General features: G+C 35.6%; 1 protein-coding gene across 8 annotated transcripts in view; it reads right to left on the reverse strand.

The window, feature by feature from the left end:
* Positions 1–25,843, reverse strand: part of Cadps2 (calcium dependent secretion activator 2) — a 426,292-nt gene that overhangs the window by 252,553 nt on the left and 147,896 nt on the right. For all 8 annotated transcript variants that reach the window (XM_090333225.1, XM_090333224.1, XM_090333226.1 and 5 more), the window contains exons 3-5: positions 13,996–14,328; positions 4,823–4,903; positions 163–399 (exon numbers count right to left, since the gene is read on the reverse strand). In XM_090333225.1, the coding sequence (XP_090189351.1) occupies positions 163–399; positions 4,823–4,903; positions 13,996–14,328 (651 nt within the window). The remainder of the gene's footprint in view (positions 1–162; positions 400–4,822; positions 4,904–13,995; positions 14,329–25,843) is intronic.

Raw genomic sequence — 25,843 nt, forward strand, 5'->3', positions numbered from 1 at the left:
TCATTTGTATATATTACCTATTTATCCAAAAAAGTCAATATCTTCTAAACCTATTATGGTGCTTTAAATTCTAAGTGTGAGCACGGATGGCAGTAGAAATTATTGTACAGCCTCATTTATACTATACAGTTATCAAAGAAGTACAGGATAAAAATCACTTACCTCTAAGGTGAATGACAGGACCACGTCTGACTTTGACAACTGAATCTCATTCTCATCTCCTAGGTCCAGAAATGCAGAATTTTGTGAACGTTTTAATTTTTGTAACTTAAATTCTGGACCACCTTTTGAAACAGGAAGACTTTCCAAATTGGCCATTAGCAAATTCACTGAAGATCGCAGTTCTTCTATGTACATATTCTCCATTTCTTTTGCGATAAATTTGGGGAATCTTCTTTCCTTAGAAACAAATTTTAAAATCGTGTTATTTAAGTCAAATTTCAATTTCCACTCTAGAAATTATGATACTCTCCATATAATTTATCAGCCAAGCATTTTAGTTTCTAGATATTTCAATCTTTAGTCTCTGATAATTTTGATTATTTTAGGGGTACCTTGTGTATTTTATTGAGGATCATTGTGGTTTTTATCTTTTTAAATAGGATTTATGTAGGAGAAAAAGAAACAAAAAAACCCAGACATGTACAAAGCTTTAGTATATGAAATGTTTTGTTGAAATTCTTAAAAGTAACAGTCTATAAGAAAATATTCAGGAGCTACTTCTTTTCTAGTTAGGAAGTATTTTAATAATGTCTTCTTATACAGATATGTATTGAGATAGTATACTTAACACATATAAGAATTCAAATTAAAACTCATTAATTACCAACAAGGACACAATACTAGAATTAATTTTCAGAACACACCAGTGTACCAATTTACTTTATAAAAATTTAAATTTAAAACAAAAGCTCAATTTATGATAAGAACAAATCTAAGTTGAAAACCTGACAATGTCAATTTTTAAGATCATTTTTTTGGTTGTTGTTGAGATATATCAGTATGCTTGAACACTGCCCACTAATCTCTGCAATGAGATTTCTGTGTTTTTCACTCAATTAAAAAGATATTAAAAATATTGATGTTTAGACAGTATCAAATTGTCCTCAGAGAAGATGGTAATGATTTATAATTTCCTCCAAGCAGCCAGTGTCAGCATTATCCTTCTCATATTCCTAGCTCTTTGTTAATCTCTGCCAATATGACCTGATGGTTCTGTTAAAAGGAGAGGTGATGCAGGTTTCTAACTTCAGGAAAATGTGTCTATCACAGTACGAACATTGGCTGAAGAATGGAGACCTAGAGCAGACATTCTTCTAATGATTACCCACTGCCCCAGAAAACAACTGCCTTTGCTGATGCTCCCTTGTTATCATTCAGAGCCTCACCTAAGAAATCCTCTCTAGCAGGATAACTCTGTGTTCGGATTGCTCTGGCAACCTGCACCCGGCCAAGAGCCTGGCTCGCACCAGTGAAGTCACTGGACAGGAAGGAACATCTGGCTCCACTTCACAAAGCAGTCCCAGAGTCTCAGACCACCTGTTTTCATTTGCCCTCAATATAGCCTTTGCATATTCCCTTCAAAACCATTTACATATGATCAATATTCTAGTTATACATCTTCACGGGAATTAAATAGCTATACAAATCATCAATTTTTCAAGGAATATTCCTAAGTATGCTTTTAAGATACAGTTGATGCCATAGCTCAAAATAGCAAAATTATCCTCAGGAAAAAAAAACAAATAACTACCCAAGCATATGATTCCTTGAGTTTTTTTAGGAAGACAAATTAGGATGGGAACAGATTTTTAATTATAAAATATAGAGAAAGCAAATTATGCCATGAGAAATACCATTTTCTATGTTTGAACTAACTTTAAAACCTGACCAAAATTGTTACAGTATCTCACTTTGTTACCTGATATATCGGATATATTTGTATTTGGTTATTTGAAATTGGATAGGGAACGGGGGTAAACAAGATGAGGGGTGGGGGTGGGGGGGAAGGAAATGGGGACCAAGACATGTGAAAGGGTATCAATGTATGGGAATTAATGCACCATCTATCTGGCAAATATCATGCAACCCTTCTATTAAGTACAATAAAAAATATATGAAAAAAAAACAGAAAACACAAACTAAAACTCAGAAATAAGGCAGAAAGACAAGGGCCAAGGGCTAGTTTCAATAACATATGGCGTAAACGCCATTCAACAATAACCAAACATCTCCTTTCTCAAATGCTCTTTGGACTATCTTTAAAAGATTTAACTGGCTTTCCTCACTAACACACTGAACAGAATCTTCATTGTGTCTTCATTTTATATTTTTTCAAAACTCACAATTATCCCTATTAAATTCTATCTTCACCAAATAAAAGTTAAATACATGCTTATTTGAAAGTTCAAATGCACCAGTGTCACTTTCAAACTTCCAAGGTGTTACTTCATGAGATACTGGCATTTGTACATGAAAAAATAACTTATTTATATTTAGCTTTAGTGCAAAATCCTTCATCATTATCATCTATCGAGGAAAACTGGCAGACATCTCCAAAAATTGACTTACCAGTATTTTCAAGCTTCCTGGAAAATAATTTTACTAGAATTTTTTCTGTGTTTGGAAAAGAAAATCTTACAAATAATCTTTTAAATGTTCTTATTTTAACACAATAAGGTTATTCAATAATATGTTGAAGTACCCTTATTGAGTCCATGAGTGTTCTCAATATTATAAAAATGCTTCCATTTCTTGAAATTAAGGCAGAGAGAAATTAACTCTGTTCTATGTGCTTTGTCAATATTTCCATGGAAAGAAATCTTATTTTTGAGCTCCTTTTCCTTTCTGACCCCCTCTCCCCGTGCCTTACTTTATTCTTCAGACATTGCTCTGGTTTTGAAGAGCTCTGATGAAACCACTAGGGTACCTCATAGGAATAACCTTCTTGTGTTCACTGATTTTTACATGTAACCCAGCTCGGGGCTTTTAAAAACACATTTTCCTCTTAGATGTGAACTTGAGAACAATCCTGAGCCTGAGTCTTCATCCCATAACTAACGAGATATCACTTAAACTGTGTGCCAGAGCATCTATATTCAGCCAGGCCTTGAAGGACCAGGTACTAGAGACATTATACCAGTGTGGATCACAGTTTTATGAGTTTGCCCTGTACTTTTTGCCACATGTTCCAGCTTTGTTCTTAGTGTTAGCATTTAAGAAAAGCAAACACCTTCCATTCTTCCAGGTTGATTGGAGTCTAGTGTTTCAGATAAAGCACTAACTTCAATAAAGCTTCCAGTTACAATAATTCAATGCCTCTACCTCCCATCCCATACCAAACAGATACACACACACAGTCCCTTGAGACATATACCTTATACAACTACTCTCTGTTTGTGGATATAACCCTATCCTGCTAATTCACATAATCTCTTATCTTCATTTATCTGCAGTCTGTCTCCATATTGCTTCTCACAACTTACTGTATTCCCATTACCCATTTCTCTTCACTTTTCCTTATTTCTGTTTGCCTCCAATTTTACAGTCTTTTCTCCACTTTTAAATTCCGATGAACAAGGATTAATAGTCCTAAAATCTGTCATATAAGTCTTTCACAGCACAAATACAATTTAATTGTTAAAGGAAGCATGTGACAGAGCTTCTCAAGTGCCAGTAAAGTTCACTACCTTGGTTTGGAACTCAGTCCATGAAATATGTATACATACATTTATTGAGCTGTTAACGAAACATTGCACACTTGATATGTATGTTTTATGAGGAGTGAAATGGGGGAATTTTTACCAAATAGTCTAAGCTTTACCTTAGCAGAAGGTAACGAGAGAATACCTAAACTAACATAAATATAGTTCCATTAGGAAGACTAAAAAAATTTAAGATATTGAAGTAAATCTCATTCACACCAAAAAGTGGTTTGTATAATTGAGATCTAGACTCTACACCTTAAAAAGAAATTGATCACTTTTCCTTGAAATCTATTGTAATTTACATGTCTGAAATCTATTTTCAAAAACACAGTGATTATATGAATAAAACAACTAGGATATTACAGAGAAACACTTTATATTCCAGACTGTGTCCCAGATATTTAATAATATAATCAAACCGTAGTTGGTATAACTCGTTGCCAAATCTGGTGCTGGATATACTGGATTATATCATATTACTTCATAAGGAGATTTTTCTCCTTGATTATAGTTTGCTTAATTCAGCCCTGAAACTTTTCTTGATATGGCAGTTAGAGAAGATCAATGATTTCTTCATGAAAAAAGGAAATATTTCACAGTTTCAGAATACAGGTCCAAACTGGAGAGAATGTTCTACTTCATTAATATCTGGGTCAAATATTTGTGGTTACGAAGTGAACATAAACATGGGTTATTTATGTTGTTTTTGGTAATGCTGTCTGTATGTGCTTTATTTCCTTTTTTGTTTTTTTTTTAGGAAGGAGCAATATGGAAGCAGAAAGGGAGCGAGAAAGTGTGAACAAAATGCAATCATGGTATTCAGTATGCATTATGTGGAAAATGAGTTATGCAACTTGTGGGTAGAGATGGGAAGAGAAACTGTGGAAAAGAGAAAGAATAGGTGACATTGTCCAGAAGAGAAATATATGCATCACCTGAACTGTGAAATGGTACCCACCCCTGTGTAACACCTTAATAATTTTAATAAAATTTTATTAAAAAATAAACTGACTAGTTTTCATTTTAAGTGCCTTTACCTGTATTAAATATGCCTCAACTCATAAAAATCTAGCTAATGTAAAAATTTTGTATAATAGAAAATGCAAATAATTTACCTTTGCCATTTTCTCTGCCAATTGCAGCCGACCATCAAGTTCCCTTCTGATCTGAGCTGCTTGTTCATCTGCATTATCAAGCTTCAAAAAGAAAAGAAATAACATATGTGATTATTTGATATCTATTAATGATATATTGACAAGCAAAAATTACATAATTCAAAATTTTTAATAAAATCTCCAAGCTACCTGTTGAGAATGTAGAAGGCTACTTAATTACACTGTAGTACAGTTAAATTACTTTTTCAGTGGGTTTTGATCTCAAGAAAAGTTAATAAACCTCTAGGATTCAATAATTCAGTTTACTAAGAAATATAATTCAATAATTCTTTGCCTAATGTGTTCATAACTCTAATCCAAGGCATCCTGTTTCCCCAGAATTGCATCATGAAGTTTCCTTCATCTATATTTTTCTTAGTTTCTGCTAGTCTATTTTTCTTTTCAGGAAGGTCACTCCTTCAACAGAAAATTAATAAAAAGACAAACTGCATCTAAAGTTTAAATTCCTATAAATGGTTAGAAATCCTTTCCCAGTTGCACCAAAATATTCAGTATCTTAAAAAGTTATAGTTCTTTAAATTTCACCAAAACACTGTTTAACACCTTTAAATATTTATATCTTCACATTAACAGCCCTTAATTTTAAGAACTGTCTGAGTTATTTCTGCATTGCAAGTGTTTTTCTACAAGAGACAGTTTTTCACTGTTTTAAAAATTAATGCCTTAATTCCATCTGTCTGAAAAAAAATGTAGGTAAAGCAAAGATTCACTACATAAAACCACTTTCTTTGTGTGAAGAGACCAAGAGAGTATTAATTGTGGGTATCATTTCATAAAAATATAAAATCACACTCCCAAATATATTTTAAAATCCCTTGTAATTAACTAAACACAGTGGCAGTGGCTCACTCCTGTAATCCTAGTTACTTAGAAGGCTGAGATCTAAGGATTAAGGTTCAAAGCCAGGCCAGGCACTAAAGACCGTGAGACTTTTCTCCACTTAATCACTAAAGAAAAGCAAAAACAAAAGCAAAATCCAGAAGTGGTGCTATGGCTCAAGGGTAGGGCAATAGCCTTGAGCTGAAGAGCTCAGGGACAGCACCCAGGCACAGAGTCCAAGCCCCACGACCTGAAAAAAAATAAAACAACAACAACAAAAATCCTTGTAATAAAGGTTACTAATTCCACATTTTTATATTTATTTTACATTGTGTTAAGACAGAGTCGAAGGGATAAACTATGTAACAATTTTAAAATGTAGGAATCTTTGATGCCTATGTTTTGTGTGATTTGAGTGTATATTATTCTTATTCAAAACATTATTTATTTAATTAAAAATCTATATAATTTACACTTCCTGAATAATTTATCCCACCTTCTATCCCACTTCCTTCCACACCCTCTTTCCCTCCCTCTTTCTTGTCTTCTCTTCTGTTGTGTCTAGTTCTGTACTTCCAGTTGATGACAAACCTTTTCTTTTTAGTCATAATGACCTCAAAATAAAATAAATTTGATCTTTACTACCACTTCCTAAAAGTGTAATATATGGCTTTTAAAAAAGGAAAACAGGGCCAGGAGTTTGGCTAGTGGTAGAGTGCTTGCCCAGCATGCAAGAAGACTTAGGTTCAATTCCTCCGTACCACATACATAGAAAAAGCTGGAAGTGGTGTTGAGGCTCAAGTGGTAGAGCTCTAGCCTTGAGAAAGTCCAAGGACAGTGCTCAGGCCCTGAGCTCAAGCCCAGGACTGGCAAAAAAAAAAAAGCAAAACAAATAAGCAACAGTAAAAAAGACAACTCCTGGGCTTGGGCTCAGGGTCTGAGCACTGTTCTTGGGTTTTATCAAAGCTAGAGCTCTACCACTTGAGCTACAGCACCAATTCTGGCTTTTTCTATTTATGTGGTACTTGGGAATCAAACCAAGGTCTTCGTGCATGCTAGGCAAGCACTCTACCACTAGGCCAAACTCCAGGCCCCTAAGATTTTTCTTTTTGTTGTTTGTTTGGTTTTGTTTTTAAAAGTCATATGCTACAGTTTCAGGAAGTAGCAGTAAACACTCCAGTTCAAAGAAAAGACAATTATGAATGACTTGTCATAGAACAGCTTATTTTTATTGCTAAATAGCTGATTTATATAATTTTCTTAGATTTTCCCCTCAGTGGACAAACCAATGTGGTATATATACACAATGGAATTCTATGTTTCCATCAGAAAGAATGATATTCTACCATTTGTAAGGAAATGGAAAGACTTAGAAGCAAGTAAGCAAGAGCCAAAGAAACAGGCTTCATGGTTTCCCTCATTTGTGGTAACTACAATGTACCTATAAATCTACAAGTAAACACACTGTATGGTAAAAGACAAAAAATACACTGGACATGATAAATTATACAGGTCTCTAGTCATTCACACAGTAAGACCAATGGAGGATATTCATAGGAGATGATCACAAAGGCTTAATAGCTATGTGCATATAAATGATGTTGATCAAAATGAACTCCAAGAAATGGAAACAAGGGTCTTTTTGTTTCTATTTTCTATATCTTTTGTCATATATGTAAGTTTCTCTGTTTGGAGAAGGTGAGGAAGGTCACAGAAATGGTGGGACGAAGAGTGAACGAATGCACCGGTGATACTCACTGTGGACATTACGTTGAAAATGAATGATACAACTTGTGGGTGGGGATGGGAGAGAAAAACTGGGAGAGAGCTATAGAAGGGGTGACTGTTCAAAAAGAAATATACTGGGTCTGATATATTTGGTCTATTGATTTGGTCTAGTGGTAGAGTGCTTGCCTATCATGAAAGACAATGCAGGTTCCAATCCTTGGTACCATATACATAGAAAAAGCCAGAAGTGGTGCTGTCGCTCAAGTGGTAGAGCTTTAGCCTTGAGAAAGCCCAAGGACAGTGCTCAGGCCCTGAGTTAAAAAAGGAGGAAAGAAAGGAAGAAGGAAAGAAAGGAAGAAGGAAAGGAAGAAAGAAAGAAAGAAAGAAAGAAAGAAAGAAAGAAAGAAAGAAAGAAGGAAGAAAGGAAGGAAGGAAGAAAGAAAGAAAGAGAGAAAGAGAGAGAGAAGGAAAGAAGGAAAGAATGGATGGGAGGGAAGTGTACTCATTACCTGATTTATGTAACTAGAAACCCTCTGTTCATCACACTTTAACACTAAAAGTGCATATATACATAATGGAATAATTTTACTAGCCTTTGGAATTTTCTTAGATCCTAATATACCTTCAGTACTAACTCATTTTCCATGAAACAATTCCCCTCAAGGGAAAAAAATCCATATTTCCCCTTTTTTGATCATTGAGTATTAGTAGTTGCAATGGCAGGGTAACTAATATGGTTTTTACATTTTCATATAACACAAAAATTTCATCCTTTTGAGAGTAGCACAATTTCTACATGATTCAATGGATGAAAGAATCAGGTAACATTCTATCTTCTAGATGCAAGTCTTTTCAAGAACTCCCTTATATCTCTCTTTTAAATTATGCATAAAAATCTGACTCAGAAATAGAAGTTCTGTCATGGATTCTTGTAGAACAGTTCTAAGAGTCTTAAATATTCATTTCCCTAACCACATTTTCTTTTGAATACTTAAAACCAGGAAAAGATGAATGAGTTAATTAGATATAAAATTACCTTATGTGAACTGAACTGAACTATATTAAATAATGGATCAAAATGTTCATAGGCAAAAATACAAGAAATTTAACCTTCAAACATAAAACCTTAGGACTTCTATAGCTTAGAGATTCTATAGGTACATTCCATAGAATATATACATTCTATATCTACATGTAAACTTATGTCCACAGATCCACACAATACATCCTTAAAATTATAGATATAACTTGGAAAACTTTTGTACAAGAAATTTCTTTGGTGTATTATTTAAACATGGCACTTAATCTTTTGAACAAATGTAACACACTAATATTTATTATTATTACAAAGTGATTAGAATTCTTTAAGTCAAGTTATGAGTACATGCTTCTTGGATGTACTTCACCCTTTCCTCAATTTTTACCCTCTGGTGCCAACCCACAAGTTATATAGTTCGTTTTTTGCTTAATGTAAACTGATTATATTTGCTCACTCTTCTTCCTTCCATGACCATGTCCCTATCTTAGCTCCAGCCCTACAAACAAAACAAAAAACATGCTTCCACTTTCTAGTATTTAGTTTGATAAACAGTGCTTTAGGTTCAGGGAAGTGACACCTTTTGACTTCTCCCTGAAGTATATCCTTTAGTCAATTTGTTTGTGTGTAAATGCACTGAGCCTTGTATGTGTAATGAGGCCTAGATGTAATTTAGAACTAGCTTCCATACATGAGAGAAAACATGTGCCACTTAATTGCATTTACCTAAAATAAATCAATTGAATCTACATTCCCATTAATAATGAAGTAACACTGGGACTGAACACTTAGCTCTAGACAGGTGGCTTTGCTTTTTCAGACCTTTCCGAGAACAGATTAGAATGCTAACTTCATCATGACTAATAAGGACTAAATTTATCTGGCACTTACCACTCCATGAATCAGGAACCGTTCTAATGATTTAGAAACACTATTGCAGTTAAGCCTCAGATCAACTTTATGAAATATGCATTATCATCCCATGTTAGTGATAAAAATCTAAATTAGAGATTGATTTCAGCCAGTTCTCTACAGTCAAAGTTTACAAATGGCAGAACCAAGGTATGGATCCCACAATCTGGCTCTAGGTCTCACCATCTTTATTTCTGAGCCATTTAACAAACCCTTGTTTTTCAGCTTTTTTCTTTACAATATAGGAATATCTACAATGAGAAGTATATTATATAAAGCTGCATAATAATGGAACAAAGATGGACTCTATCTTCTGCTGGAGTTGTTAAAATATAGTAAAGGAGGCCCACATATCTATAATATGCAGTCAAACAATGACAAGTTTCGAACTTGTGATGAGAAATTATAATTCTTCATGGACATTCTTTCCCCCCTCCCCACCTGCAACATTTAGTAAAAATATATGGGGGTTGGTTCTTGAGAAATGCATAGTTAGAAATTTCATGTAAATAAAAAAGTTTGAAAATTCAAGAAGGTACAGGGTGTGACTGACAAATGGGGACTAATTCCCTTCCAGAAAACTTGAGTGTACAAACAATTGTTAGGTGGGATTAAAAACACTGCATTAATAACATGGAGGCAGGTATATGAATACTAGCTATTCAAGCTAAGATGCCAAGGATTGTGGTTCAAAGAAAGCATAGGGTAGAAAATTCTGTTGAGTCTTTACCTTCAGTGAATCAACAAAATGGGAATGACTGGAGGCCTGGCTCAAAAGGTAGAACTCTAGCTAGGCAAGTGTAAGGCCCTCAAATGCTGGTACTGTCAAATGACATAGTAAAGAGAAATAAGAAAGCAAATAGGCATCCAAATGGCTGCCACATCGATTGAAAATTTAAATCATGGAGTATGAATTTTAGTATGTTGAGGAAAGGGAACCATCTCTTGGTACACTCTCCCCTTCAAGCCCAAGTGTTCTAGGACCAGGGCAGTATTTCACTAAGGTTAATCTAGCAGCAATTATTTACAGAATTGGAAGAAAGAAGTAGGTAATAAAATACTGCCGTGCTCCATGTGCAAAGTCAATGAAGTCTTGAGTCTTGAAATCTTGCTATGGCAATGACTGTAGAAATTAAATAAGAATTGTAGATACATCTCACAAAGAAAGTGGCAGTACTAGTTAATAGAGTTAGGACAGCAATCAAAAGGAAAAGGCTAGTGATTGTGAATCAGTGGCCCAAACATGGCATTGATAGAAGGACAGTCAGGATTCTGTTTTTTAAAAGCATATTTGAATCTACTAAAATGGAAGGTTTTCATATCCTTCAGTTCACCATGCTCCTTAGGTGACAAACAAGTATAGAAACAGTGATGCCTAAGAAAGCACAGTTTAAAACTATTAATATAAAATTAATATACAGTAAGACTTCATATCACTTATATTTTATTAACATTTAATAATGTATTTAACATTGGCTTTTAAACATTGAAGCATTTTTCCAGTGGATATACCTTAATATAATCATCCAAATAGCATCTAATTTCTCAAACCAGGGACAGAGCAAGTCTACCTATATTTTTCAACCTGATTGTTCTTAAACTAAGATCATTTATGCAGTTAGCTCTCTGTACCTGCAGTTTTTGTTTCCATCTGCATATTGTACCATGTGTACTGTGTGTATTGTACTGTGTGTGCACTGCCCATGGACTCACATTTGTTTCTTATCATTATTTCCTAAACAGTATGTGATAATGGGTACTTAGACAGCATTTATCTTATATAAAGTATTATGTCATTGAGAGTTTTGTAATCCATGAAAAAATAGGTCTTACTTTTCTGTACACACTACAGTCCACAGGGACTTTAGCACCCATGGATTTTGGTACAAGAAGGGATTCTGGATGTACTGCTCAAACCATACTATTAGTTAGATCTTTGATGATGAGTCACAGGCTGACCAACCTTGTGCATCTAAAGACTTCCATATGAGAAGTTGGAAAACACTTTTACAACTCAAAATGACATCATTTAAAATGTTTAATAATAATGGAGACCTTTCTATCAGTGTATAACATATAACACATTCATCATGGCCATCCACTGCATAAGTGAGACTTCATGGGAAAAAGGTTATTTGCTTGGTTCTAATTAACATGACTAGGGTAAATGAAAGAATTTATTTTTTATAGCCTAAGGCTAAAATAAAGATTGGATACAGCTTAAAATATTAACATCCCCTAATTTATCATGTAAACTACTAATTTGTAAACTACATCCTGCAAACCTTACCTCCTGTTGAAAACATAGGCTTGTCTATTCAATGATCACTTACTCTCTCTTGGATGTCTAATTTATTTCAATGTGTACAAAACAAGACTCTTGATTTTCAGACTTCTATTAAAAAGTGTTGCTTCATAGAGGGACTACCAGAGATTGAGAGACGAAAACTCTGCCTACTGATAGGCAGTTGCCATGGTGTTAAAAAAAAAAAGCCAAAAACTACAGTTGGAGATGTCCCCATCATAATGTTTTTAATATAAAAGCTTGGTCAACAAACATTCAAAATCTACAAACTCTATAATTTCTAGAGTTGCATCTTGTCCCTTTCTAGAAAAGAAAAAAAATCTAGTATTTGAGAGGAATTTTACTCGGCATTATTAATCAGATCTCCAAATATGTTAAGTTTAAATCAAATCCATCCAATTTATATTATGATACATTTATTTATAAAGAAGTAAATATGTATATAAAGACCATGGCCATTACAATGATTAACTTTAGGCTTTCCCAAAATCAAAATTTATAAACTTTAATTATTCTCAAGATCTTACAATTCTCCCTAGCTGTATCTTCAAATATAAAAACTGTCATTTCAGAACACATACTTAAGCATTGAGATTCTCATATTACAAATGCATATAAAATGTTCCCCTACGATTTTTCCATTTTTCTACCTTGAAAGTCATTTTGAAAGTTATCAGGTGTAACTCCCCATATAACATGGTTTTATTATTGATGAAAAAGCCAAATTACTTTATGCAAAACCAAACATTTCATCAACTGTATTCTAGGAGATAAAAGAAGGGCAAAGTGGTTGGTGGATGGAAGATCATGCCTTCTTTTGAAGATTCACATTGCTCTCCTCTATTTTCATTTCATAGACCTTCAATGGAGGTGTACAGAACTGTTAATAGCGCCTGGCTTCCTGGTGAGAGGAACTAGAAACTGGGCAATTGCCTATTGATAGATTTCATTAAACCCCAGACCCATGGCCTAAAGCGAAATTTCAAATTATCTCTCAATGTTCTTCTCCAGGTCTATAACTTCTACAGAAAAAGGATTACAAAAACAACATTCTTTCCTCTATCCCTTACCACTACACAAACAGTTCTGTGATACTAATTACTGCTTCTTGAAGTTTTCACACTATGAAAAACTTTGGATAAGGGATTAGAGCAAAACAAGATCTCAATTACTTTGCTTTGACTTTGCTGTAGATCTAGGTGACTCACTTTATTCAGATAATGGAATGAGATCATAAAACATTGATGGAGTTTATCTTTGCTAGAAAAAGATCAGGATCTAGATAGCTGTACAAATTGAGTTATTTAATCCTCTTAAAATCTAAATACAGAAATAAAGATGAATTGCAAGAGTAGATGTGGTGCCATGTTGTCCATTCTTCAGGTTCTACTTGTTTAGGATAGTACATTTCTGGACAGTTGGACTGCTAGCTATGCATCTCTGTGAATAGCATCTCAAATGAGAGCCCCAGTCCCCCACCTCACCTATTTTAATAACACCAAAGTTTCCCTAAAGGTATACATGAACATGCTGGTCCTTTTGCTCACATTACAGCAAGTGAGTCTTTCCTTATTTCATCATGACACATTCAAAGATTCAAGATTTTTTAAAATTTATATTCATGATAAAAACTATGGTTTTGCTTCTGTATATATTAGAGTTAATACTTTCCAAAATGAGCAAACAAAATGCAAATTACAAAATGAATATATTCCTAGACCCAATCATATGGTCTAAAAAAAAGTGAAAGAAGCATAAGATTATATTCAATTTCTCCAGTGGATGACTTGAGCAATTTAAGAGAAAATATATTATTAACTTTCCTGTCTTTATATTACATAGCTTAGCAATCATTCTCAATTCATTTCTATATGGCTTCCTTAAAGAAAAATATTGATATTTCAATTACTGCCAGGAGACTCTGAAGACTTAGCAACCTATGTTTATGAAAAATTATTTTGCACTGAGGGATACCTGCTTCTTTTAAATGGCCAGGTTCTTCACATAATAGATGATTTTTGTGTTACTATTCAGAACATGTCTCAAATAAGCCCTAGAGACACACCAATTTCATGCCCCAAGGCAGGCCCATGGGAACCAGCAGTTAGTGGGTTGAGATACTTTCTTCTCCTGCTACTAAACACTTCAAAGCTTCTTTCAGATATCACCATTTGATTTATTAACATTCAATTTCACTCAACTTTCCAAGCAAAACAATTACAGGAATGTAAGCACATCATCATAGGCCTATAAACACTTGATGATTATTCTGTGAATCAGACAGCAAATGGGGGAATTTCACAAAGTACTTACTTGACAGGCATTGTAAAGAAGCTGATGTTCTAGCTTTTTAATGCCTAGTATCTGCTGGAACATTTCATAGAGCTGTTCCTTACTCAGAATAAGTTCAGACACGGCGCTCAGGGTCATTCTGTTTGGCTGTTTGCACAAGTCTTCTTCACCCCGGTAAATGGCATCGTATTTGGCTATCCAGGAGCTCAACACTGTCTCTTTGCTCAAGCCATCTATTTCTGGCAAACTTCGCACCCGTTTTTCTATATTTTTCTTAAACACTTCTCTGAAGTCATTCGCAGAACACCCTCCACTCTGAACCATTCTTGCTACTCGATCACTCTTCAGAAAAACCTGAAAGAAAAGAAAAATAACATTAGCCATTGTCACTGTGACCAATTGTTTTCAGAAATACAGCCTTATGACTGGCACCAACTAGGCTGCAATGACTCCATTTCTTTATATAGTCCATAGTTACTCCATGCAAAAAGGAAGCCTCAGATCTTTCTAAAATGGTGAGTCATTGCTAAGAGGAAATATGAAGTGCTGAGCAGCTTGTAAGATGATCCAGACTTGAAATTTATGCCCCTTGCCTAAAGGTCAGGGGCAACTCTGCAACTGTATTCTTTATGGTATTGTTTGACTGCATAGGAGTAGTGTTTGAAAAGCATTGCAGAGAACCTCTCATCACTCTGCCCTGTGTAGACACAGTGAAAAGGTGACTCTGAATAGCCCACCAAATCTGTCTAGCTTTTGATGGTGAAAGGTCTCAAATCCCGGTCAGCTGGTTCTCTTCAGAGTCCTTCCAATGAAGTCTTGCCTTAGCCAGATACTGCACTGTAGGGTATCACAGAAACTTTTCCTGTTCCTATTTAAAGTAATTTTCACATTGCTATGGCAATATTTAAATAAAATAATTGATCTATATCTGTTTTAATCAAGACAGTAAATTCCACATAGCCACCAAACTATAATTTACTATAACATCTGTAACACCTAAATATCTGGGAAGATGCACATGAAAAACTCATAAAATATCCCTTGTGCCAGTGAATGAGCAGTTAGTGGGTAGTCCGGATGCTTGAACAAATGATCTAATACTTCTGCCTCTGCTCCTATAGAATTTAAATGTTGAATAAGTGAGCTAAATGTGCCAATTTGTTATTATATTTTTGTAGAAGAAATGGTATAAGATATGGGTGTCGTCTGTACCAGAGAGAGAACAATGTTGCAGAAAGAAAAGAACCACAATACATGATATCACAGAGCTCCATAAGGAGGAGAAGCTGAGCAACAGCTTAAAGTGCAGGATTCATGGAAGGAAATGGTGAGAAAAATCTGTTGAAGTAGAAATGAAAGCTGAATACAGGTTGTGCTGGCCAATGCTCAAGGCAATGACAGGGCACTGGAGCAAACATGAGAGAAAGTAGCATACTGAAAGACTATTCAAAACCAGAGCAGACATTAAAATAAAAAAATATTCATGCACTGGTATAATTTATATAATCAATGATTCCGCAAGGTTTATCAATAGCCTATGTTTTTAAGATAAAAGTACCAGACACAGATCTTGCCACTATAAATGGAAAACGAAAAAAAAAACTTCCCACAGGCAAACAAGCATCATGTCTGACATCCCAAGAGAAGAGTAAATGTGGAAACTGGTCCTGGAGCTGGCCTCAAGTTAGTCCACTAAATTTTCTGCTCTGACTTCCAAAATCCTCATGAAATTTTGCCTGGAGGATCTAGAGGGAGCCATGTTGGTTTAGATGCTGCCACAGGAACAAATATAGTACCACCCCAAAAAAGCCTCCAACAGGCAGACTTTGTCTCCCTAGAACATCGCAAATACTATCTCTCAAACCCACTCAATTGCTCTTTGCTTTCTGGATTATCATTCTCTATCACAGGCGGAGGAGATAAGTGGCTGACCCTCGATCACAGAGTCTTGGCTTTTGGAATCAAATGACATTTTGCTTATTTCTCTTACTCATTACCATGGTTATAGCCCCGGTATTAAAGGGCTGTCAGGTAATCAGTGTCCTTCTGGATGCTAGCCACCTGTGTCATTATCAGTGATCCCATAAAAATTCTCACTTCAGAGTGGATATGAGGAATGTAATACCAGAAAACCAACATACTACACGTATATTTATTTCATTTTCTTATTTTACTGTATTTTATTGTCAGGATGATGTATAGAGGGGTTCATCAGTGATGAATATAACTTCTTAAAACCCACTAACATTGAACATTGATAACCCATCCCAGGTTTTTCTCCCACTTTTCCTCCCCCATCCCCTCCCAATCATCTTGTTTTTCCCCTTACTTCCATATTTCAAGTAAACAAATAAATGGATATACAATGTACCAGATATCAAGGTCAGACACAGCACCTAGGGCTTGAAATCAGGGCCTGGGAACTATCCTTGGGCTTTCTCAAGGCTAGCACTCTACCACTTGAGCCATAACACCACTTCTGGCTTTTTCTGTATATGTGGTATCAAGGAATCAAACCCAGGGCTTCATTAATGCTAGGCAGGGACTCTTAGGCTGTGCTTCGAGCCCCACATATCATATTTTTGACATGTTAGTGGGTTTTAATTTGTACAATGTCTTCTCTGAGAACTCCCAATTATCTGGACCATTTATCTGCTCAGGTTACATACCAAACAGACCTTCAATGAATACCTTAACAAGCTCAATGGGAACTAATAACAGAGTTAATGTAATAACTAGAACAAGGAATTATATCTGCAGTGTCAGTCTACTCTGCTGTCCAAATAAGATTTCAAGTACACTTTTTCACAGAAACACATATTGTTCACACACTGCTGTAGCATGCATTGCTTCTCTGATTCAAAAGCATTTCATAATGTGGAGAAAAACATTATTTGTTTGCCAAGTCATTGTGGGTATCTCTGAGATGGTTCCTGGAAATGCTGCCAGCCAGTATTCGGCAAGGAAGACATTGAGAAAGTATAAGAGCCCCACAAACAAGAGAGGCTTTCCTTTTAAAAATGGTGAGATAGTCTATATTGCTCTTGCAGAAACAATGATTCAGTCCTTTAAAATTTGTTTAGGTAATACCAACTCACAAAACTTTGAAACAATGGTGAACTATTTTATGAGAAGTCAAACAATTTTGTTTCTGTATAAACAAACACCAATATTTGTCAGATCTCTTTGTATAACCAAAGCTAGCTAATGGATTCTGCTCTGGCACTGTATCTTTTCATTCTCTTCATCTACCCATGACTTCCCCACTTGCCTTTTCAGCCTTCTCTTCTTTTATTACCGGGAACATACTGTCTGTTCTAAGAGAAAGACTTGTTTAGAGTTCAATACTCTCCATGTGCTTGTAATCCTAACTACTCAGGAGGCTGAGATCTGAGGATGGCAGCTCAAAGCCAGGCTGGACAGGAAAAGGCCATAAAACTTTTATCTTCAATTAATCACCCCAAAACCTGGAGTGGAGCTGTGGCTCAAAGTGGTACAGCACTAGCCTTGAGCCAGAGCTCAATGAAAGCACCTGAGTTCAAGCCCCTTCTCCCCCCCCAAAAAAAGTAAACGCTGGGTAAATTTGGGAAACACCTTGGTAAGCAAAATGGCAACTGTTCAGTCATCCCAGAGCTTACTAATAGTGGAACAAGCAAACCAATATATTCCTACTTTGGTAAATACAACTCCGAATTTCTGGTACTGTGATAGTTAATAATAGACTTTTCATTGTAGCTGGGAAGGGCAGAGAGGATTCCTGAAGAGATAAACAGAAATCTAATGACCAGGAATTACAGAAATGAAGGGAGACTTGTGAACTACAGTGGAGGGAACACAGATGGTCTAAGTGTCCCTTAACTAAGCTCCTTGGGCCAGAATGAGGGGACTGAGGCCACAGTGTTCTGAGGAGCCTAGAGGAAAAGAATGCACTTTCTAAGGCCAAAAAAGGTATATGGTCTTTATCTCAACATCACAGAATGCCATGGAAACATTGAAGAGTCACATGATAAGGCTAGGAGCACAGCCTAGTGGTAGAGTGCTCACCTAGCATGTATGAAGCCCTGGGTTTGATTCCTTGGTACCATATACACAGAAAAAGCCGAAAGTGGTGCTGTCACTCAAGTGGCACAGCACTAGCCTTGAGCAAAACCATGTCCCCAAAACAGTGCCCATGGCCTAAGTTCAATCACCAGGACTTGGAAAATAATGTCACAAGATAAACCTTTTTTCCAGAATACCTGTAACTTTCTTTTGTAATTGCTAACATTTATCGCATAAAGGAAATCAAAAGCATCCTGAAAATATATGGCCAAGAGCATGGAGAAGTTAACATTTAAGTCCTAACATTTCCCTCATGCAATCAGTTCTAAGGACTTATCAGTTTATTACTTATTAAACTGAGCCGGGAAGGGCATGCACAGATAAGTTGGCAGGGATTAGGAGGGAGGATGCATGCTTGTCATTTTCTACCTGCTTTGCAAAGCATCCCACAGCTTTGTAATTTCTTCTTTTGGAGCTATCATGGCTGTACTTCTGAAGATATTACTGGTACTTTCATACTGTATAACATTACTATTTTTCTCTTCTGCTTCAATTCTGAACTTTATGAATAGTATGATAGAGCCTCTATAGTGTTTAATATTACATTTAATAAAAGTTATTAGAGAAAGAGAAATTGAATTAAGAAAGATACAGAGAGCCCAGGAGTATGGCCTAGAGGTAGAGTGCTTTCCTAGAATGCTCAAAGCTCTGGGTTCGATTTCTTGGTACCACATATACAGAAAAGGCTATGCCTCAAATGGTAGTGTACTAGCCTTTGAAAAAGTCCAAGAACAGTACCATGGCTCCGAGTTCAAGCTACAAGACTAGCAAGAGGAGGAAAAGAAAAAAGAGGAAAGATACAGATTGACTGGTGTTTGATCAGGGTGGATTTTTTTTTTTCTGTATTCAAGAACTTTTAAAAAAGCAAAAATAAAACCAAAAAACCCCCCGAAAACAAACCAACAGCAAAAAAATAATACAAGAACATCAAGGTCCATTTTAACAAAGTGGAGTTTATTTAATATGACAACAGTTAGAAACTACAGGCACAAGTCATCTTTTATTATTTGAAGTTATTAATGATGTATGGTGAAGTTTGTTGTAGTAGTTAATAATCTTTCTTGGTCAGAAAAAGTAGTAAAGGAAAGAAAGCGATTGTACCAGTATGTTTACTGACTTATACATTCCAAAGATTTGGAAACTACTGAAAACCCATTTCATTCCTTATCAAACGTGTAGAAATCACTCTAAAAACTGACAACAAATAATCTTTACTTTAAAAAAATGTATACTTAGATAAGAGCTACAGGTAAGCCTTTATCTGAAATTTAGGAAATAGCTAGTTTCAAAAGACCCTACCTTAGAATCAATCTAAATCCCTTGTATAGAATCTAAAGCCCTGTTAGCAAACATAAAGCCCTACCCAGCCAATCTGGTCAGTCTGATGTAAGGATGAAGTCCCCATTCCAAATAACACAAATGCCTTATCTTTTCTAAAGACAGGATTTTTCCATTATGTTATCTATGTTTTAAAGCTGTTCATGTTTTCTTCTAATATCTGATGAAAAAATTCTTTCATTTTTCCTTATGGTTTTACTCTGTCTACCCTATAACTTCTACTTCCAGTTCCTCTACTTCCCCGTATCCTGTGAGAAATAATTTAACAAAAGCTTGAGAGATATGAGAAAATCTTATATGTCAAGTATAACACATGATAAAAGAAAGAAATATGGACATTTTAACATGAGTGGTGAATTTATAGTGATTTTCTCTCAAGATGTATTTTTATTATTAGGTGAGAAGATGCATGTTCTTCCATATTTTTCTTGCTTTCCTCCCTTCCACTCACTCTCTTTCCATCCCTCCTCCTTCCATGCCTTTCTTCTCTTCTTCTTTCTCATCTTCTTTTTTCTTTCTTGCCTGCCTACCTGCCCCCCTCCTCTTCCCTTTCCTCTGCCCTCCTCTCCTTCTCTCATCTCTTCCTAGAGTTCAAATAACAGGATTTTTTTTTACACACAGAAAATTAGAAATTTTATTTTCAAGAGAATGTAAATGGGGACAAAAAACATGAGAAGGGGTGTCAATGTGTGAGAAGTAATACACCTACTACCAGGCAAATGTAACTATAACCCCTCTATACATTACCTTGACAATAAAAAATTAAGTTAAAAAGGTGGACCACAGGAAAGGTAAAAAGGTGAGATAGACATTGAGATTTTTTTTGGAAAACTTTATCAGTGAAAATAAGTTTCTATATTTTGAATTTTTCTATATTAAGATGTATGAAAACATTTCAAAAGAAAACATATCATATGATATACCTTCTGTTCTAATAATTACTCTATATGCATTTTTTAAATTTTTTGCCAGCCCTGGGGCCTGAACTCAGGGTCTGAACACTGTCTTTGGGCTTTTCCTCAAGGCAAGCGCTCTACCACTTGAGCCACAGCACCACTTCCAGTTTTTGTCTATGTACGCATTACCAAGGAATCGAACCCTGGTTTTGTTGCATGCTAGGCAAACACTCTATCACTAGGCCAAACTGCTGGCCCTTACATGCATTTTTAAATGAAGGGAATTTAAAATATAACTAAAGCAATCTGGCATTATATTTTGATGTTCAATGTTCTCCATAAAAAGTATTATAACACAGACTTAAAAGCAGGAAAAAAAATGATAGTTTATTTCCTAAGCTGTTAAGAGTCTAAAGTAGTTTGTAAAGCAGCTTGGTTGTTAGATATGTCTTGTGCAGATGTAAAACTATCACAATAAAACACTTTACGTTTTGTAGTTAAAATATGCTAATAAAATGTTGTTTTCAAAAGTTTGGAGATAGCATAAATAAAAAAAGGGGAAGAAAAATGTTAGTATAAATAACAGGATTTTTAACCTGGAGCTTCCCATTTGCGCAGATGGCACTCTTCAAGCCTTGATTTTTGGCTGGTTATTTTGGAGATTGAGTCTGACAAATACTTCTGCAAGCTCTGAAACTCAATCCTTTAGACATCAGCTTCATGAGCATATAAGATTATACTAGTGAGTGATCAGTACCTAGATTCTCCCATGTATTATAAATCATTTTTAGTTTACTCATAATACCTAACACAATGTAAATGCTATGTATGTAGTTGTTTATTATATAATGAATATTAAATATTCTCTACATTTTCATAATATATAAAATGTTCATTTTGAATTGACAGGAGTGTGTGTGTGTGTGTGTGTGTGTGTGTGTGTGTGTGTGCGCGCATCTAGATTGTACACCAGGCCTTACACACTTACGTACTTTCGAGAAACATTGTTAAGCCAATCAATCCATCATTGCTTGAATCTAATGATGCAGAATATAGAAATATGGGAAGTACGGTATGTATTAAAATCTTTTAAAAGCAGTATTACTCAAGGTGTGACTGCTGATCCAACACTGGTACTCCATTCCCTGGACTTCAAAAAAAAATTCTAATAAAGGATTATGGGAACTTTTGAAGTGATGCAACATTGCCATGCTCTTCAAAAAATCAACATTTTTCTTGTCAATCTGGGGCCTGAATTCAGGGCCTGGACACTGTCCTTAGACATTGTTTTGCTCAAGACTAGTGCTCTGCCACGTGAGCAACAGCACCACTTCTGGCTTTTTCTGTGTATGTGATAACTAGGAATCGAACCTAGAGCTTCATGCATGGCAAGCACTCTGCCACTAGGCCACACTCCTAGCCCCCAAACCAACATTTTATTTTGAAAATATCCCAACATACAAAAAAATGAAAAAAGGTTAGAATATACATTTTTATATCTATAATCTACATTTTACAATTGCTTAGTCTTTTCATTTCATTTATATACACATCTCTCTGCCCATTTATTTTTGTGCCAGCCCTGGGGCTGAACTCAGGGTCTAGGCTATATCCCTATGCTTCTTTTGCTCAAGTGTAGCACTCTACCTCTCCAGTCACATCTCCACTTTCAGCATTTTTTTTGTAGTCCAGTGGAGATTAAGAGTTTCATAGACTTTCCTGCCCCGGCTACTGGAAACCATGATCCTCATACCTCAGTCTCCTGAGTAGCTAGGATTACAGGCATAAACCACTGGTGCCAGGCTTTTATATATTTTTGTTCTGTACTGAGGAGTAAGCAATATATATAATTTTGTATTATATAAAAGTATTTCTCAGTGGGTCTGGAATCAGTCATTAGGGATCCTTGACTGCAGACCAAATGTCTTAAAAGCCTTTCTTTAAGAAGATGGGTCAAACTCTAACACAGAGGCTGAGAGAGAAGGTATTTCTAGGAAATACCTCTATGTCTAGGACATGAGAGATATTACTAGTACCTCAAATTCAATGTTCACAAATAGGAATCTTGAGGATAGCAATTTATTTATTCTTGATAACCCAAGAATCTGTATCTGGGAAATGGAGTTCCAACATGAAAATGAAAAATAAAAAGAAAGAAAATGTCTGGAAATTAATCTTAAGAGCAAACATGCCTTAATTCAAAGATAAATGATTTGAAAACCTGTTGACTAAATTTCCTTGGTGTGCAATGGCTCTCAATCTATACTCATGAAATAGATTTTGTAATTTATGCCTTGTAGTTATTTATTTTTCCACCAGATGGCAACTATGCATGGAACACTGATGTTGTTGTGGGGTTTTTTTGTTTGTTTGTTTTTAATCTCAGAATCTGATTTTCAGGATGGTGAAGGAACTCAAAGGCACCAACTCAAGCATGAAGCCTGAACTCCCTCACAACTACCCAAAATAAAATGACATATAATTATGAATCTCCTTTAAGAAAAATTGTTCTCTAAACAACCTTTCTGTGGCAGAAGGAACTTCAGAGAAGCTGTTTCTAGGTGCCAATACTCTTTTTTTTTCCTAGCTGTCTTTTTCTCACCTCCTAGTAACCCTGATAATAACGAAGAAAACCTAAATTTGTCCCAAGGCCACTCTTCATGTTTTAACCCTGTCCTCTGCCTTCTAGACTCAATATATTTTAGCTTTTCCTCAGATGAGAAAAGCCTTGTCCCACGCTGGTTCTCCTTAGCACATGCTCTGCTTCCTCAGTAAATGATTATTCCTTTCTTTGTTGACATAGCCTCTCTTTAAATCTGCAACTCTCTTCTAGCCTCATTTTTCCACTTTAGTAACTATAATTATCAAACAGTACTTATGTGTTTCATTTTCTTCTCAGCAGAAAGCAAATTTCCATGTGGATAAACAATTCTGAGAGATTCATCCCCTGGATTTGGGGGAGTATTTATTGAATGAATCAATGAACCTACTATATGGGTAAAGTCTTACAAAGAGAAGAAAATGCCAGTAATTAATTTAGAGAAGTAAGCCCACTATTAGTTCAGTAAAAGGCACCCATTCACTTTGACTAGCCTACTTAGATGCACAATAACTTATCTCACACTTATTTTCAGCTACATTTCTATAGAATACATTTCTGTAGAACGTAAACTGAATCTCTCTAGTATAGTCATGTTTGTCTCATAGACCACCAGCTAAGAAACAACATGTTTTCCTTCTGAATTTCATCTTTGGCCTTCTGATATGCCAGTGTCTGTATTAGTGATCCATTAAATCCTCTGCTGGAACAATGTCCCTGAGATAACTGATAAGGATTAGAAAAGGTTTCAGGTCATTGTCACCAGATTCCACAGGCTTTAAACCTTCGGTGGAATAAAACATTGAGGTAGATTGGGTTCACGATAGACCCTTCAAGAGAATGCCCAACTAACCCACCTTCTCTCCATGAGATTTACTCCCAAAGATCCCACCACTTACTAACAGCAGTATTGAAACAGGTGCTTAGGATGTGTCTTTGCCAAAAAGCATTGTCTACTTACTTGGAAACACAGATCAATTGGAACCAGAAGAAACACTTGGCGTCCCTGTCTCCATTTAGTATCCACCTTTGCTCTAAGCCATCCTCTCTGCAATCATTCTGCAATCACATTGGAGTGTGGAAGGGATAGCACTGGTCAATGCCATCCTGATGGCTAGGAACCATTACTAACTCCAAGGAACCAGAGTGCCTCCTCTGGAAAGACCACAGTGACTTGTTAAAATGACTTGTCTGCTCCTCTCAAGTCATAAAGTGATAACTTCTCCAGAACCCCTCTGGAAACAAGGACAAAAATACTGACCAAACATCCTTTCACCAGAACTATTCAATAATTACACATAACTTTCTCCCTTTGCCACCAGATCTTTGTATGTAAAACCTATAGCTCATGTCTGTTTCCTGAAGATGTGCTGACATTCTATCTTAATGTGACTCCAACCTAACAAATCCCTTTTCAGCTTTTCCTCTTTATTTCACATATAGGGGAGAGTGTACAGAATTGACAGGTCGAATCCTAAAGGGTTGGGGTCTGGAGTCAAAACTTCAGTTTAATAGCTAGGGCTAGACCTTCAGTACTTGAGAGTCCATAACATCTTCTTAGGTATCCACTGCTCACAATTACTGACCATTAAGGAAATGAATATTAAAATAACCCTGTGTTCCCACCTCACACCAGATAGAATGGCCAATATTGTAAAACACCAAAAGCCTGTATACCATAAGGAAACGTGCACATCCTTGCTCACTTCTGTACTATTCACAATAATCAAGTCATGGAAAATGCCTAGATGCCCTACAACAATAGATGGATGGATTCAAAAGTATGGTACAATGGAATTTTACACAGCCTTTAGAAAGAATATTGTATCAATTTCAGGAAAATGGATGGACCTAGACTAAATCATGTTAAGTGAGGTAAGCCAAGACAAATGGCATATTTTCTCTCATATGCAAAAGCTAGATCTAAAATACCCTAGGATATGATAAATTATACAGGATTCTAGACACTCACACACAGTTAGACCAAAAGAGAATACTTTTAGGGGAGAAACACAACATCTATATGCCTCTTTATATGAATGCCTATTATGCCCTCTTTATATATATATATATATATAAACAAGTATATACATCTACATATATATATACTCCAAGATATGTATATAAGATATGTATGGCTTATTTACGTATCTACTTTTGGGACTGGAAGGGGGACGCACAACACAAGGCAAAATGAGTGAAAACAAGTAGGAGTGGAGTTCACTCGATACTGTGATGAAAGTGAACCACACAACTCCTGGAAAAAGATGAGGAGTAGGGACTGAGGGAGAGCAGGAACACACTGCCCAAAAGTAAATGTACTTATGACCTGACTTAGGTAACTGTAATCCCTCTGTATATCACCCTTATAATAACAATAAAGTAAAAAATTTTTTTCATATATTTTTTATTGTAGTTAATAGAAGGGTTACATTATATTCACCAGATAGAAGGTGCATTACTTCACATACATTGATACCCTTTTCTCATGTCTTGGTCCCCATTTCCCTCCCCCATCCCTACCTCTAATCTTGTTTTCCTCCCTTCCCTATCCAACTTCAAATAGGCAAATATGCATATATACAATATATCAGATAACCAGGTGAAATACTGTAACAATATGAGATAACCAAGGGACAGCAAAAGAGATGAGAGATAACATAGTACATTTAGGACAACAATCACTCAATGTGGCTTTTGTTTCTATATCCTGGAGGTCCTTTCATTTAGCATCATTCTACATGGCATTATGAATCTAGGTTTTGTAAATCTCTGCTAGGAGAGCCCAAGGTTTCTACTGATTATGACAAAGAAGGGAAGCCATTGAGCCTATGTTTCTTTGAGTCTGGCTTACTTCACTTAATATGATTTTTCTAATACTTTCCATTTCCTTACAAATGGAGCCAGTAAAAAATTTTTAAAATTTATTCTCTCT

This window comes from Megascapheus bottae, chromosome 5 (genome assembly GCF_031878675.1).
Source record: "Megascapheus bottae isolate mThoBot1 chromosome 5, mThoBot2.hap1, whole genome shotgun sequence".
NCBI classification, from domain to species: Eukaryota; Metazoa; Chordata; class Mammalia; order Rodentia; family Geomyidae; genus Megascapheus; species Megascapheus bottae.